This window comes from Miniopterus schreibersii (genome assembly GCF_964146895.1).
Source record: "Miniopterus schreibersii genome assembly, chromosome: 3".
NCBI lineage: Eukaryota > Metazoa > Chordata > Mammalia > Chiroptera > Miniopteridae > Miniopterus > Miniopterus schreibersii.
The window spans coordinates 93,776,623-93,793,436 of NC_138103.1; the positions used below are offsets into that span (position 1 = coordinate 93,776,623).

Sequence of the window (16,814 nt, forward strand, 5' to 3'; positions counted from 1 at the left end):
TCCAAGCCATCATTCTGTATTTACTCTCACAGGTGGTGCAGCTGAACAGGCTGGAACAATAGAAGCTGGGGATGAAATCCTTGCCATTAACGGGAAACCCCTGGTTGGGCTCATGCACTTTGATGCCTGGAATATTATGAAGTCTGTCCCAGAGGGACCTGTGCAGTTAGTAATTAGAAAGCACAGGAATTCTTCATGAAACAAGCAAGTAGTGACACATCTTTTAACAAGAATCTCTTCTCCATTCCCTTGGTACCTTAGCAAATCAGAACGACTTCTTTAAACGATGGGTTCCTGAAACAGCAGAGAACACTGGTGTAGGCAAGGAATATAATCTCCACATTTTTACTGACAGATGAAGCTCAACTCTGGAAGCCTTCAACCTGGATCACCTAGGCTAGGGGGGCTCGTTTTGCTCTGGTGCCTGTCCCCCACCTTTCGCTGTCACTAATGGGGATACAAGACATGGCAGGATGCCCTCTTTCACTTCAAACATTGACTTAGACCTTCACTTCCTTTTGGCCACCTCTCCCAACATCCCCAGTTGGGGAGCCTATACAGTCTGAGAGGCAACACAAATGTCACGACTAAACAGACTCATATAATTTTGTAAGTAAATAACAATGCTTCGGGCACATTCAATGGATGGAGCTGTAGGTCTGTATGTTACCCTGAAAACAAAATGAGACTTTAAGAAAAAAGAATCAATTATGACCTAATGGTTAGGCTGAGCTCAGGAATTATCCAAAAGTGAAAAAGCAAAATACAGAAAAGTGGTATTTTTTAGTGAGTTTAATGTGCAATGTATGGATGCAGAGTTCAACTCAGTGAGTTACTGACCACCGTGAAGTGTTGGTCAGAATCTAAAAGTGTAAGTCGTAAGGCTGTTTTACAGAAATGCAGTTCTGATAAACTGTACTCAATAGCCATGAACTTGCTGCTTGAAATAAGCAGAAAGTTCCAGCTCAGAAAGCACCTTCTATCTAGTTTGGAACTTGTCTTGAGTAAGTGCTTGAATTCAAGACTGGTCAACACAAAAGCAGGCAAAAATATCACAGTCACTGGGTTTCCATTTCTAGATTTTATGCACTCCAACCAGTAATTTAAACTAAATTTTTAGAAGTCAAATATCTTTTTAGTATCCTTGGATTTATAAACATAGGCATTATATTTATAATCCAAATAGAGGAACTTAAACTAATCCTCTTAGGGGACTTTTTTTGTCTCCCCCCCCCCCCCTTTCCCAACAAGCTTAAAAAATGTACCGTTTCTCAGCATTGGCTCACTTTTCCTGACCTGGGTGTAATGACATACCACTGCAGTGACTGAAGTTTTTGCTGTTTTTGTTTCTCTGTTTTGCAAATTCTTCCTTTTGCCAAAACTGTTTCCCTGCAGAAGACCACTGTGACTCACGCTGCTTGTGAAACTTGTCCCAGCTGCTATCCTTTCGAAGTAGGAACTTTGTAGGCGCTGTTCCTTGCCACAAAATTGGCTTTTCTCCCCTCATACTTCAAACCTTCATCAGCTTCATTTACCAAATGTAGTTGAGGAGGAAAATGGAGAACAAAAGAGTCAAATCTTTCAAGGTAAAGGAGCAGTACTGTGTACTTACAACCCAAATCTTCGGGGGGCACGCACGAGCTCAGCCCAGGGAACACAGGTGAGACTGCGTACCTGTGCACAAGGTGACGCTAAGGTTTTATGTTGGAGCTTCTTTCAATAACCTATAGCTTGGGTCTATGGCTTAGAGAGAACTCAGGTCATCATACACCCCGACCATGGAGGCACTTGAGCCGTCACGTTGTACATCATTTTCTGAGTGATTAATCCCAGTAAACCTCTGTAGAGTTGCCCGGAGAGGTCTCTCAGATGCAAGTGAAATATCTGGTTGGTGTGAGCCCAGATTTCTCATTTTTTAACAGGTTCTACAAAAGAAAACATAGTACAGGAATTAGCTAAAAAGACCTGATTAATTTAGCTTCTACTTTTCACTATAATTCCAGGTAAGATACTATAGAAAGTCAGTGCAAGGTGCATGTGAGATTGTTTTTAAGTCTCTGGGGTCAGTTTTGTGGTTTCTGTTTTCTTGACACGCAACTATTTGAAGTCAACACTGAAAACTACTTTTGCCTCTATTCTTCCAGCTGTGCCTCCTAAGAATAGACAGACAGGATTTCAGAGCAATGCAGTACAATGGGATGGTCCCCTTCAGAGAGTGCCTGATCCGCACTCACCTCTGAAGGGTAGCAGACCTCTGGCTCACTCAACTATGTTCAAGTCATCAGCCATTTCTAGGAGATGTTGCCAGAAGGGTTCCCTGGCTGACAGTTGGAACATAAGGGAGGAAGCAAAAGCTAAACTGTTTTTGACCCTAAGATAGCTTTTTATTTGTCTTCAGTGTTCAAGGCATGACAAGTATTTCTAATTAGTCTAATGAATTCCCACACTTCCTGAAGTGAACACTAATGATATTGTCCTACTAAAACTTTCATTGTTTTGGTTTGTTAACTAGTCAATCATTCACAATAAGCTATGAGGGTAAATATGTGTTATAACATGTAAATCGTAGTTGCAAGGATAGACAGTGAAGGTTGAAGTAGGTTGAGTTTCATTTCTGTTCTACCATACACATCTCATTTAATTTTATGGTTGACTTAATTGGCACCACACCTGTTGTATGATATACATAATCCTTTATTTATGTAAAATAAAATGCCTTATATTATTAAAGAGTAAGTGCAATAATATGAAATAGCCTGTACATTTTTAAATGTTGTCGCCAAGTTATGTAAACCCACATCTCTGTAAACATTTTTTAAGTAATTTTAAAAAAATAAACACTCTGCTTACTAATTGTTTTTCTAGTTCTGCATCTACAGAATAACCTTTTAAAATATCAAGGTAATAAATGCTTATTGTTACCTAAGTGGGTGAGAGGTACAAAGGCAACAACAGAACTCAAGTCAGCCACCCTTTCCCATAGCCACACTCAAAATCGGACACAATCCAAAACTGTTCCTGTGGAAGCAGAAAATCAACATCCACACTCACAACCTCCTGACCTTCTGTATCTCGTTCCCCTTCCTCCCACTACTTGTCTTCAATTTCAACAAGCCCTCCCACCCTGCCCTGACAATTGTCAATTTTTCTCCCCATCAGAACCCTCCCTTCATTCCCATCTCTACTCAGACTAGACCCCAGGGTGAGCACAATCCCCATCCAGCCCACAGGCTCAGTTCCTGGATCCTTCCACTGAGCCCGCTTCTTGGTTCCTACATGCCAATTCCAAAAGAAAATCCCACAACCACACTGAAGAATGCCGCTATAAATTCATGGCTTCCAACCTCTCCTGGACTCTCAATGCTACTGGGCAAACATTTTTTTGTAAGTTTCTTCTCTCACTCTTCACTGTGACCAAGTCCTTTTTCCCAAAACCCTAACCCACTCACCTTCTCCTGCATACTCTGATGATCTGGGATCCTACTTCAGAAAGTGAAATGAAAATACCTACTTTAGGTTTTTTTGGTTTTAAGATGCAGACACCAACCTAGAGTAGCCCAAGGAAGAAGGCAAGATGGAATCACAGGAAACCAAGAATGGGACCCAGAATGGGACCAGATCGGGCTTCAGACTGGAGGAACTCTGGGGTTCCTGGGTCTTCATTACGTGTCCTATCGTAACAACACTGCTGTTTGTGGATCCGTTTCTGCTGACCCACCTCTCTCTCCACAAACTGGCTGCCTGACCCCCAACTCTTCACACCTTTTCTCTACCTAGAGACCTATGAATGCTATTTTGTCATAATTTTGGCCCTACTCACTATCACAGAATTTCTTTGGACATACAGGCAGCTGCCTGCCTGATTTTATATATATACCACAAAGGTAAGATTTCGATTGGCTCTACTTGGGTAGAACTTTTTCCTGGGGGGGAGAGTGTACAACTTACCTCTGTAAAACACACTGAAATGAACAAAGACAAAGTAGTTTTAATACAATACAGAAATAGACACAAACCAATTCTATGAATAGCGAAGACTACAAACCATGTACAGTAAAATCCGAGACCAAACTGAAGGAGAAAGTGAAATGGCACACAAGTCCCTCTAGAGGAGAGAAAGCAAAGATGGTACAAGAGTTCTGAAGAATGCCCCTAAAACCCTTACCTTGGAGAAAGGGAGTCACGGGAGAAGGGGCCCCAGAAAAACAGCAGGGAACACCTAGAATTGGAGCCATTTCCACTCCTTTGAATGGCAGGGAAGGTGACGTTGAAGAGGGGGATCTTTTAATTGCCCCAGGCACCTGTCAGCAGCCTAGGGGGTCAGAGGAGTAACAGGAGAGGACTAAGGAATGGTCTGACCTGAGGGGAGCCCCTACAAGATAGGATCCTGTGACAAAAGAGCTCATCTGATTCAGTAAGAAATTGGCTGCCACAGCTCACCCACTCCGTAATGGACACAGCAAGCACCAATCCACCCCCTTCCTCCCAATACCACCCAAGCAGCTGAGTCTCTGAATAAATTACAATCAGCTGGTACCCAACTTTTCCCCTCATCCTCAGGGAGGACCTGAACAGTGCTCACAGAGCTCTAGAAGATCCACTACTGACCAATACTGGGCAAAGGGCAGGCTCGATAGAAACCCCATCTCCCTCACCAAACCACGAGGTTCAGCTAGGGTCCTTTCATGGATACAGAACTGGGAAAGGTGGGGGGAGAGTGTTGGAACATGCAAAAAGCAGATAAAAACGCAATCTGGAAGACTACCTTGGAAATCAAAACAAAATTATAAACTGTTTTGTAATTCTCAATGTATGTCAAGAGAATGTGGCTTCTAAGAAGCACAGTTGAAAGACATAAAATCAAATGAGATTAGCATGAACGTAGTAGAACTAAGCACAGAAACTGGAGACCACCTTACCAAACCAAAGCCACATAGGAAGCATCAAGTCAACCAAACTGCAGAAATCCAAGTCAGTAATTGAAGATGAACTTGAAAATGCTCAGAATATAATGAAAATGCACAAAGCATATTTATGAATAAAATAAAATTCTGATTGTTAGCCAATACAAGCCAGTAGGACATTAAAGAAAACACCAAGTCTCAGTGGATATTAATTCAAGGAATGTATGAAATGGCTTGAAATTAAGAAATCTATAAATGTAGTTCATTATATTCATAGGACAGAAAAGAAAGATGCCAACAGACCCTTTTTCAAAGCCTGCCTCACACTCTAATGGAAAAGCTCCCGAATCATTCTTACTAGTCAGGAATACATGCAGAAAAGATGTTCACTGTTGTCACTGTTGAATAAATGGAGGTACAAGCCAATACAATTAGACATTTTTAAAAAGAGGTATATATAGTGGAAACAAAGGTATAATGTACACAGGGTATAATGAGGCACATGTAACCACAAGCATGTCAATTTAAAAACTTAAAATACTAGAATTCAGTAAGGTGGCTATCAAAAATTACTCACCAAAACAAGAGCTTTCCTAAACAATAACCAACAGAACATATGGGAAAAAACACCTAATCACATCAGCAATGGAAAAATACATCTAACCTTAGCAAGGACTGGCAAACCAAAAAAAAAGCCATATTAAAAGACATAAAAAAGGTAACTTGAACAAATGGGGAGATACTGCTTACTTGTAAATAGGAAACTCGATACTATAAAGATTCCAATTCTCCCTAGACTAACTTATAAATATAACGAAAGTCCAACCATAATCTCAAAAGAATTTTTAACCTGACAAAATTATTCTAAAGTCCATATAGTAAGATAAATGTGTAAAGATGGCCAGGAGAATTTTGAAAAAGCACAGTGAAAGGGGGACTAGCCCTATTATAAAACATTATCAGAAACTACTACAATTAAAATAGTGGCTCCTCTTCCATAGAAGTGGGTAAGCAAACCCCTGGAAAAAGCTAAATGTATGTATATGTAGTATTTCTGAGTTGAAAGAAAATTCAAAGGGAACATTCTAAACCTGTGGCAGAAAATGTAAGATTATTCAATAACTGGTTTTAGAAAAATTGTGGTCACAGATATAAAAGCAAGAAAGGAAAACAAAAACCCTCTAAAAAGCCAAATATGTTGCTTTAATCATAAAGTGAATATGATGGTCAGTTCAGAAGCTATAAAGCCACAGACTCGTAACTGGACCCGACTCCACACACCACCGGGCGCTGTCCCGCACCGGCGGATACGGGCGAGATGGCAGAACAGTGACGCAGGTTTTTAGTCTCATACCCCGCCCGTTCCCCGCTCCCTACCGCTGCCCCCACACACAGACATGGAGAGCAACTAGTATAGGAAAACCCTGGCAAACATCTACCCCCAAGACCCCCAAACATACAAGGGCTGAGGACAAACTACCAAAAAGACGAATTTGGCATCAGGGTCTGTGCAAGGTCAAGTGGAAGGAAGCGGCCTGGCATCTCACAGCCCCGAGACCACCGCCACTCCCCGCCCCACGCTCAACAGGAGTCTGGAGGAGCCACTGGGTCAGCAGCTGGAACTGGAACCGTTTTTCACCCTCTCCCAGTGCGCAAGGATGTGGGGTCCCTGATACAGGCAGAAAGGGCAGGTGGCGCACCTTTCACACAGGAGAGACAAGAACAGACTCCAAACCGAGCAGGACAACTGTAGGCCAAGGAGGCGGCGCAGCTCAAGGGGAGCAGAACCAGACCTGAGAGGGAGCTGCAGCATTCTCGCCACTCGCCCAGGCCAAAGCAGAGGAGGGAGGTCCAAGACCAAATGCTTAGGAAAGCTGCCCTGACCCACCTGCCCCTCCGAATATAATAGGAAAGGTCATTTCATGTAAAAACAGGCAACGGAAGAAAAGCTAGGTCAAACCCCACACAACGAAAAAAGATGGTAAGGAGCCAACACACTCCCTACAGACAACAAAAGCGCACCAGGAAGATGTGCCCCGGAAGCCGATGAAAACTGTAATACCTCAAAATGAATTAAAATACATCAAGAAAATGACAGAAAAAGTGAGTAATATAAACTGAAATTAGAAAAATTTTTTAAATTGGGCATTAAAACTCAGTGAAAAACTTAACTTCGGAAAAGACTAAACTAAAAAGATCATTCACAGCAAATAAACACAGTACTGTCCTAAGATAAAAGGTGAAATGTTTAAAGATCAGTAATAAAAAGAAAGGAGCCCAAGCAAAACTGACACATACAGAAGATATATAATAGCAGTCCCCAACGAAGAAAACCTAAACAAGGCAAGAAAACAAACACTAAAACTTTAGTTTTCCTGAAATTGAGAATAAAAAAAGACCTGACACAACATATGGCAAGAGCACACCACGTTCTATTCCAGAACCACCAAAACCAAGCGCACTGTACTAACACTGGGGAAAATCGGGGGGGGATTCCATGGGCTTCAAGCAAAAAGATAAGGGACTCATGAGGGAAAGAAAATAATCCAACTTGGACAGTAATGCTTTATGCCAAAAAGAATATAAGATACTTTAAGAAAAAGACTGTAACCCAAGAACTTTATCCAGACAACCTGACTTTCAAATAAAAGGCTGCAGACGCACTGCGGTCAGCATCCGAAACACAGGAGTGTTGTGCTCACAGCCCTTTCTGACAAAGCTAACAAATGAGCAAAACCACCAAAATGACTGGACAATAAACATAAGGAATGGTGGCGAGCACTGAGTATGTGTGTGTCTCAAGAGTTAAGACTCAGGTAAGTAAAAAGGGAGAGACGACAGTGTATAATGAGTGTTCTCACAATGCAGATGCAGCACAACCACAAAAAGGGGCAGCACTGAACCGTACACTAAAAAAAAGGTTAAAATGATGTTTTATGTAACATATATTGTACTACAATAAAGAAGGGGAAAAAGTACCTCATAAGTTTACACTGATATTTCATGTTCAAATTTAGAACTACAAGTTTTTTCCATCTTCTATCTTAAAGCTGCATCTTCACTTTTCCATATAGAGAATCCTGGTTCTCATGAAAAAAACTGATGATAAAAAACGATGTTTATTTCTATAAATTCGTAATACTTAAAAAAAACAGAAAATGAATCAGTCACCTTGGAGAATGCTAGGGAACCAACTCTATTTTGAAAATTGGCAAATAAAATGTAGAATATACCCTACCTTTCCTCTACAGACTGTACTAAAAGGTAATAAAAGATAAGGTGAAGTTTCTCTTTATAGAAAAATTCAAGCTCAAAAAGAAATGACAAGAATTAAAACATCACCACTCTGGAGCCTCAATAAATCACAGGATCTACAAACTGAACAGGAAGGCTACTAACATCACAAAAGGAGAAAGATGATATACTTCCCGATGGAAGAACACACACCACCTATGAAATAGTGTTGCCTATATAAGCCAACCTGAATCTGACCAAGCCTCCAGATCCGACTACCAAATCTTGGGAGGTAGAGAAGTCAGAAAGATACATTAAACTACATGTAGATGCAATCAGCAAATCCAAACTTTGGGAAACTCTCAGGACAGGTGATCCAATTTCATTGACAAATATTTTTGCAACAGAAAAAAAGAGAGAGGGGCTAGGGGGAAAACCTATAAATTAAGAGAAACTTAAAATCACATATCAAGTGAAAAATGAAACAAAACAGAACAAAATTACTAGAGATGCACACTAGGCTGGGACCAGATTATAATTGTAATTGTAAGGAAGCCTTGAGCAGCTTCTGGATGGCTGACAAGTTCTAGCTCCTGACCTGGGTGAAGGCTGCAAACATATCTGCCTTAAAATAATTCATTAGCCTATGAATTTGTTTATGAAATCTTCTATTTGCATCTTAATCATAAAAATTACATGAAATGCTTATATACCTATGTATTCATGAGTTATACATATGTTTATGTAAGATTTTTATACTTGTTCTATTTAGTCATACCAAAAAATTTTATAGACTATATATATACATATCCCAAACCCAAATGCCAGGCAGATGTCTTTAGCAGGACAATTAAGGTCTCCACACACTCCATGCTCAACACTGCACCTTAGCACTTTACGGGATGTTAAAAATAAAACTTACCATATACCAACTCCAAAGGCTGGGAAACCAACTGCATCATAGACACAGGGTTAATATCCATAATATATGAAAAGTCCTGATGAATAAATACATAAAAAGATGCCCATTAGAACAATGGATAAATAGGTAATAAGAACACAAATAGGTAATCCAGGGGAAAAAATACAAATTACCAAGACAGTAAATGATAACCAACCCCCCAATAATTAAAACAATTTAATAATTCTCTCCTATTAGCTTAGCAAAGACCAGAATTGATGAGACCCTCTAAGAACTGGCTAGGGTGTAGGGAAACCAGCATTCACATCACTAGTGGATGTCTTACAAGTCAATTTGGCCTTTTACATTTTCAGGACACATCGTTTAAGTAAATTCATTTCTATTAATTCCTCCTACAGAAGTCAGACAAATATAAAGACATATGTACATTAAAATACTGTTTGCAATAAAGAAAAACATGAGACTAATCCAAATGTCCATTAATGGGAGATTTAACAAAGTTATAACAATGAAGCCAAAAATGATTAAAAAGAATGGTGTGTGCTTATTCTGAGAGCTCTCCACAATATGATTAAGTACAAAAAGTAAACTGTACACCAGTATATGACGCTAGTGGGAAACACTGTGCACCGCTGGTCTATCAGAAGTAAACACCCATGTTTACTGAGAAAGTGTACATATCAACATTTAATCATGTTGCCCAGCCAGGTGTGGCTCAGCAGTTGAGCATCGACCTAGGATCTAGGAGATCACGGTTCGATTCCCAGTCAGGGCACATGCCCGGGTTGCGGGCCCGATCCTCAGTCAGGGGCATGCAGGAGGCAGCAGATCAATGATAACTCTCTCATCATTGATGTTTCTCTCTCTCTCTCTCTTCCTCTCTCTCTCCTCCTTCCTTTCTCTGAAATCAATAAAGATAATTTTTTATTTTTTTTAAATATATCTTTATTGATTTCAGAGAGAGGAAAGGAGAGGGAGAGAGAAAGACAGAAACATCAATGATGAGTCATTGATCGGCTGCCTCCTGCAGGCCCCCAACTGGGGATCGCCCCGGGCATGTGCCCTGACCAGGAATCGAACCCTGACTGCCTGGATCCTAGGTTGACGCTCAACCGCTGAGCCACGCCCGGCCGGGCAAAGATAAATTTTTTTAAAAAAAACATTTAACCATGTTACCATCCATACCCCTTTGAAGGACAGCCTGCAAGGTTATGAGTGTTAATACTACCTTACTGGTACTAGTAAAGAATTTATTACATTTGTGCAGAACTTACAAGAGCCAAGTATATCATTCTGGGACCTGATGGGCTGCGATTAATTTGAAATTACCTCAGGCTGTCCGCCGGTCATCTTGATCTAAATGAAAGTGAAATGGAGCAATATTAGCTGACAATATGCGAGTGAATACAAGGTGGAGAGGCCGTAAAGCTGAAACTGAACTTCATGAAATAAATACCTCACAGACTTGTGACTGGTGGTTTCCATGCTCCTGGGGCAAAAGTAACCATGCCTGGATGTCATTACTTATTGGTCCAATGTTGCCGCTGAACCATCAAAAACCAGCCTCTCTTACTTTCCTTTGGGTGGTGACCAAATTCAAAGGTTTGTTATACTGGGAAATAGTATTGTACCCATCTGTTCACAAATAATGGCAACAACTGAGTGATAGAATGTGTTAAGAGACCACTGGGCAATCCCACTTCAGCAACCAGGCCAAGGGCTTTCTTGGCCATTTGAAACCTGGCAATGCTGTTTTTTTCAGAGAAAAACAGAATTGGTCAACGTTTTCATCCCTGAAAAAGAATGTATGTGAGTTATACCTATATAATATAATAAAGCAGGGATGTCCTTTTATCGTTGTATTTTGCAAAAGCATGGAAAATTTTTGCATGCCTATTGTATTTGTCTGTTAGAGAAAAGCAGCCCCTCCTAGTGCCCAAGTAAGAAAGGATAAATTATAGTTGAATGCTATTACTGTTATTCAATCACTTCAGGATTTAAAGCTCACTTACCAGATAATGTAAGATTGGGCAAATCATCCTCTCCGGGCCTGTTCACTAAATGAAGAAAGTTACTGGGCTTTGGGGAGGTGAAAACGAGGTATAAAATACCTAGCCAGGCCCAGAACGTGCATTCAGTAAGTTTCCTTCCTCCCTTCTGTGAGAGCATTGTTCCAGATCAGGTTATCTTAAGGAACACACCTCAATTAAACATAAGAAGTCAACTAATTATTTGAACAATAGATCTTTCTGTACGTTTGATATTAAAATTCACTGCCTGATTCTTGGATTTGAAGGCTTTTAACCAAAGTGGCATAAACCTGTGGAAATACTGCTTCTACACACAGAGTAATTATTTCCATGGAGCCATCCATTCGTGCTACAGAGAGGACTTGCAAGCAGCAGCATTTTACAGAAGAGTTCTAGACAACAGCTTCTCCTCCAGATTGTACTACATTTCCTCTCTGAATACAAAACAGGTCCTGAAGTTGGGGCCATGCACAGGTAGAGCTGGTGTGTACTCTGCTCCAGAACAAACACTGACAGAAGTTCTGGCAGCCTTTCCGCTCGCCTGAGAATATAGATGCTGCTGAAATGAAGAATATCCATTACTTCTAAAATATTTTCAAGGAAAAAAACAATACATCTTCGCCTGAAAAGAAATTCCAAGATACTGATACCAGTTTCCAGTATCCATTTTATGGGAAGAAACTATAAACTGATAGTTTCTATACTTAAATGCCACCAATAGTGTCATTTTGGGAAGTAAAGGAGGTTATTTTAATGGACGGAAAATCTGTCTTTTTCTACACCTTAAAACAGGGACTGGAAAACTACTGCCCATGGCCAGCTGCCTGTTTCTATAACTAAGGTTTTATTAGAACACAGCCCCGCCCATTTAATTTCATTGTCTACGTCAACTTTCATTCAGCAGAGTTGAGTAGTTGCAACAGACATAACATGCGGCCTAAAGTCAAAAATATTTACTATCTGGCCTAGAGAAAAAGCTTACCACCCTGACCAGGGTGGATCAGTTGGTTGGAGTGTCATTCTGTACACCAAAAAGACGGCAGGTTCGACTCCTGGCCAGGGCACTATTTAGGTTGTGGGTTAAATCCCCAGTTGAGGAGCATACAGGAGGCAACAAATTGATGTTTCTTTCTTTCTTTCTCTCTCTCTCCACCCCCTTCCTCTCTCTCTCTAAAATCAGTAAAAACATGTCCTTGGGTGAGAATTTTAAAAAAAGAAAAAGAAAGAAAAAAGCTTGCCAACCGCTGCATTAAAATATTACCATGCTATGCTAAGGCTAAGTAAAACTTCATTAGAAAGAAAACTAAGCCTGGCCAGCTTGGCTCAGCGGTTGAGCACCGACCTATGATCCAGGAGATCACGGTTCAATTCCTGGTTAGGGCACATGCCTGGGTTGCAGGCAGCCAATCAATGACTCTCATCATTGATGTTTTTATCTATCCCTCTCCCTTCCTCTCTCTGAAAAAATCAATAAAATAAAATTTTTTTTTTTTTTTTAAAAAAAAAAGGAAGAAAGAAAACTAAGGTAGAATACAAAAGTACAAATGACATGCTTGCTCTGATTCAGGCACTTTCAATATCATAGTTTATTTATTACTCAGATAAAAAGATAGTGTACATATTAGAGAATCCATCTAGTACTTCTGCATTGAATGTTAACCAAAAAAACCTCTAGACACCTGAAAGCCCCACTATTAACATGAACTATGGTAATAAAAAATTTGACATTTAATTTGTTCAATATATAGTATTTACATTATGAAATCAAAGGTGATATTACTGATAAACAGTGATAAAGAAATAGTAAAAAGCAAAAGTTTATATTTTTACAATGTGCTAATTGTCATAATTATATATAAAAATTAAAACATAGCAGAGCTTTCTGTTATAAAATTCTTAATCATCTGAACTGTGGTCATTACTTGCTAACAATTTACATGCAACATCTGCTATAAATGACATTTGATTTTTTTTTTTTACCCAAGAAATTTTGAGTAGATAAATGACATTTAAGAGCAGACATTAATTTACTTGCGGTCAAAAAACCAAAAAACTGTACTCAAGATTAGTACTGGTCACAAACCTCTTCCATATAGAAATGATAAAAACAGTAAGACCAAAAAATTGCAAAAAGAAGTTGCACAGATAGAGTGCCATGAATGGCACAGCTCAAAAAACCTTGGGGTCAGACACACATTTTTTTCTCTCTCCTTCAATGATGGTCTATTTTGCCATCAAATAATAACTGAAGTAAGTGAGGGCACCAGATGTACAACTAATTAAGTCTTGCAAAATACTAAGATGGAGGCAGGTGTCGCCAGAAGAAAGGGCAATTTATATATAATTCAAACTATACACAGAATAACTGGAATGCAACCCATCCCAAACTGGCTTTATGAAACAGTTGGACCGTTATGATTTAATAGTTAAAATTATAACAAGTGGTATCACAGATTTACATGGAAAGCAAAATGCAAGGGGCATTTTATATTATTTACTGTACTGTTTCAATTTAAAAATAATTTGCTAAGTATACATTTCAACTGAGGTCTATGTATAAAATGTCCTAATAGATACAGATATTTACCTTTGGTGAATTAAAGGCCTTTTTGTGATTTCTGTCTGAATTGTAGGCAGAAGGGGAGATGAAGATGCACACGGGGGGAAAACTCAACCTGAGGTAATCCAAAGGTGTGCATGTGAGGAGACGGGAGGCTACTTTGAAAGTCAAAGCATACCCAAAACCCCAAATAGGTGACAAGATAGCAACAAGGAATGGAATGCCAACATGGCAGTAAAACTTCTTTAAAAACAGAAAGAGGAAGGCCTCTCGTACCAGCAGAATCCTGCATACATATTTAAAAAAAAAAAAAAAAAAGCCACCTACCATTTCAAAAAAAAAAAAAAAAAAGCCAATTATAGTATGGGAAAGTACAAACTGCAGAAAACCAGGAGTCAGCAGAAGGAAAACTACTGGTTTGCGTGAGAGCCAGGAGAAGGCCTCCTCGCAGCAGTCACTTGGTGAACGCGGCCACCACGGCCCACAGAACCTCGTTGGTGGTGGCCTTCACGCACTCCACTTCAGGATCCAAGTCGAGGAGCTGCCGCACTCTCTTGGTGGCTAAATCATACTGCTCATCCAGGAGGGGAGCGAAAGCATTCTCCAGAACATCCGAGGCGTGGGCGAGGTAAATGAGGGCCAGCAAGCGCTTGTCCATGCGGTGAGGGTCATTCACCCACCTGTCAAGAACAGCTTCCTGGACCTTCTTGATGAGGCGCTGCTTAATGTTGTTGTTGGTGAGGGGGTGTGTGGTCATGTCAAAAAGTAGGAAGTTCTGTTTCTCCGTTGTCAATACGCCCTTTTCTACCAGGTTTTTAGCTAATCGTTCCCGCACATTTCTTAACTGATAATGCAGTTTTAATGGATTCCATGTTTCACCTAAACAAAAAATTTCAGAAGTTAGAAATGATATGATATTGAATTCCAGTTAAGATAGCAGAGTGGGTTTCAGAACTGTGCTCACCTCCTCCGCTGACTACATCAAAATTACAACTAAATTACAAAACCATCATTGAGAACCACCTGAAGACTAGCTGAACATAAATGCTATAACTAGGTAACAGAGATGCCACAACAGGACGGGTAGGAGAGGCAGAGACATGAAACAAACTGGTCCCACACCCATGACATGGCGATTAAGAGTTAAAGGGATACCTCAGCTGCTGTGGAGGTCCCCTCAAGGAGCAAGGGGTCCCAGCCCCACAAGAGGAGTCCCCCTAATATCTGGCTGTGAAAACCAACAGGGACTGCATCCAAGTGAGCACACAGGCTGCTGGAGTCCCAGCATTCCGAGAGGCCGGCACACAGACTCACTAGCTCACAAACTCACTCGCATAGGCTCCAGTGCAGGAGCAGCAGCTCAAAAAGCACCAGGGACATACAGAGAGAAGCTAAATTGACTAGTTTCAGGGAAAGCACCAGAGCAGCAAGGGGTGGGGCTGCGGGCACAAACTGTCAGATGCCACTGTTCCTTTGTTGAGCCCTCCCCCCACCCAGCAGGTGCCAAATGAGAGCTCTCCATTAACCTGGCTAAGACCATTGTCCTGTCCTGGTGATTCCCTAAGCCCCCACCCAATCCAACAAGCATGCAGGTCCACAAACTCCAAACAGTGGCTGTCCTCGGTGTGCCCTGTACCTCTAGCTAAGCTACCCCAAGTCTGACACAAGTGGCAATAGGTTTGAACTTGCACTGTAACTATCATCAAGTAGCCGCAGGCCTGGCATACACAGCAGCCAGTCTTGGCTTGGAACACAGGCTCAATTAAGCAGCCACAAACCCCACACAAGTGGCAGCTTGGCATCACTCAAATCATGGTGCCCACCAAAGGGTCCCAAGCCCACCAGTTTGCAGAATGGCCAATCCCTAGCAGCTCTAAGCCCAGCACAAGCAGCAACGAACCGCAGATAACACTGTAGCCCCTCCCAGACAGCCCCAAGCTGGGCACAAGCGGTAAAAACAGACCACTTTCTTACACCATATACAAAAATAAACTCAAAGTGGATGAAAGGCTTAAATGGAAGACCTGAAACAATAAAACTCATAGAAGAAAATATAGGCAGTAAACTCTGACATCGCTCTCGGTAACACTTTTTTGGATATGTCTCCCCAGGCAAGGGAAACAAAACAAAAAATAAAGGGACTAATCAAACTAAACAGTTTTGGCACAGCAAAGGAAATGGTTAACAAAACTAAAAGACAACCTACCGAATGGAAGAAGATATTTGCCAATGATACATTTGATAAGGGTTAACACCCAAAATATGTAAGGAACTTAACACCCCCCCCCAAAAAAAATCCAATTAAAAAATGGGCAGAGGACCTAAATAAACATTTCTCCAAAGAATGGCCAGTAAAGGGAGAAACAAGCTGGCAGCGTGCCCCATACTGGCACTAGTGGCAGCCTGCATTGGCTCATAACTTGGTCTCTCCTGGGCACCTCCAAGCCCAGCACAAGTAGCAGCCAACTATGGTTTGCTGTGTAGCCCATGCTGGGTGGCCCTGGGCAAGGCACTGGCAGAGGCTGACTTTGCACCTCCCGGGAGGCCCCAGAGACAGTGCAACTGGTGGTCACACTCGACCACGCTGGATTACAGCCCTACCACATCCACGAGTGACACACTCAAGGGGCGCACTTGGTAAACACCAAAGCCCCACTGAAGTAAATCCTGATCCATAGGGGTGTCTCCAGCACAGCAGCTCTTTGGCTGTAGTTGCAGCTGGTCTTCACAGCCGATTGGCCTGGGGGTCAATTCCTCCCAGTGACACCAACAGCAACCAAGGCTCAACTACAACAGGACAGTGCACACAGCCCACACAGGGGAGCACCTAGAAGGCCCAGCTCAGGCGACTAGGGAGGCTGAGCCACTGGACCCTACAGGACACCTACTACACAAAGCCACTCTACAAATTCCAAGAGACATAGTAGCTCTACCTAATACATATAAACAAACACCTGGGAGCAGCCAAAATGTGGAGGCAAAGAAACATGTCACAAAGGAAAGAACAGAAGAAATCTCTAGAAGAGGAACTGAATGAAATAGATCCAAGCAAACTAATAGATGTTTAAGCATACTATTAGGGAAATAACTGAGAAAATCGATGACATAATAAAGTACCAATTTGAAATGAAGGCTACACGAACTGAAATGAAGAATAATTTGCA

At 41.2% G+C, this 16,814-nt stretch overlaps 2 protein-coding genes and 1 long non-coding RNA gene across 7 annotated transcripts in view; 1 reads left to right on the forward strand and 2 right to left on the reverse strand.

Moving 5' to 3' along the window:
* PDZD2 (PDZ domain containing 2) overlaps window positions 1-2,857 on the forward strand; it is a 295,568-nt gene extending 292,711 nt beyond the window's left edge. For all 3 annotated transcript variants that reach the window (XM_081131387.1, XM_081131388.1, XM_081131389.1), the window contains one exon: window positions 33-2,857. In XM_081131387.1, the coding sequence (XP_080987513.1) occupies window positions 33-199 (167 nt within the window). In that variant the 3' untranslated portion in view covers window positions 200-2,857. The remainder of the gene's footprint in view (window positions 1-32) is intronic.
* On the reverse strand, window positions 1,231-11,637 carry LOC308554292. Of its 3 annotated transcripts, XR_013998382.1 has the most exons (5): window positions 11,073-11,637; window positions 10,517-10,637; window positions 10,390-10,416; window positions 9,061-9,136; window positions 1,231-1,925 (listed from the first exon to the last, which is right to left on the reverse strand). It is a non-coding gene; the product is annotated as an uncharacterized lncRNA (long non-coding RNA). The 3 variants fall into 3 exon arrangements; XR_013998383.1 differs by having other exon boundaries at window positions 10,390-10,637; XR_013998384.1 differs by having other exon boundaries at window positions 10,335-10,416; window positions 10,517-11,637.
* Window positions 11,638-12,652: 1,015 nt separating this feature from the next.
* The window catches only part of GOLPH3 (golgi phosphoprotein 3), a 36,418-nt gene continuing 32,256 nt past the window's right edge, over window positions 12,653-16,814 (reverse strand). The window contains exon 4 of the mRNA XM_081131390.1: window positions 12,653-14,529. Within this exon, the coding sequence (XP_080987516.1) occupies window positions 14,105-14,529 (425 nt within the window). The 3' untranslated portion in view covers window positions 12,653-14,104. The remainder of the gene's footprint in view (window positions 14,530-16,814) is intronic.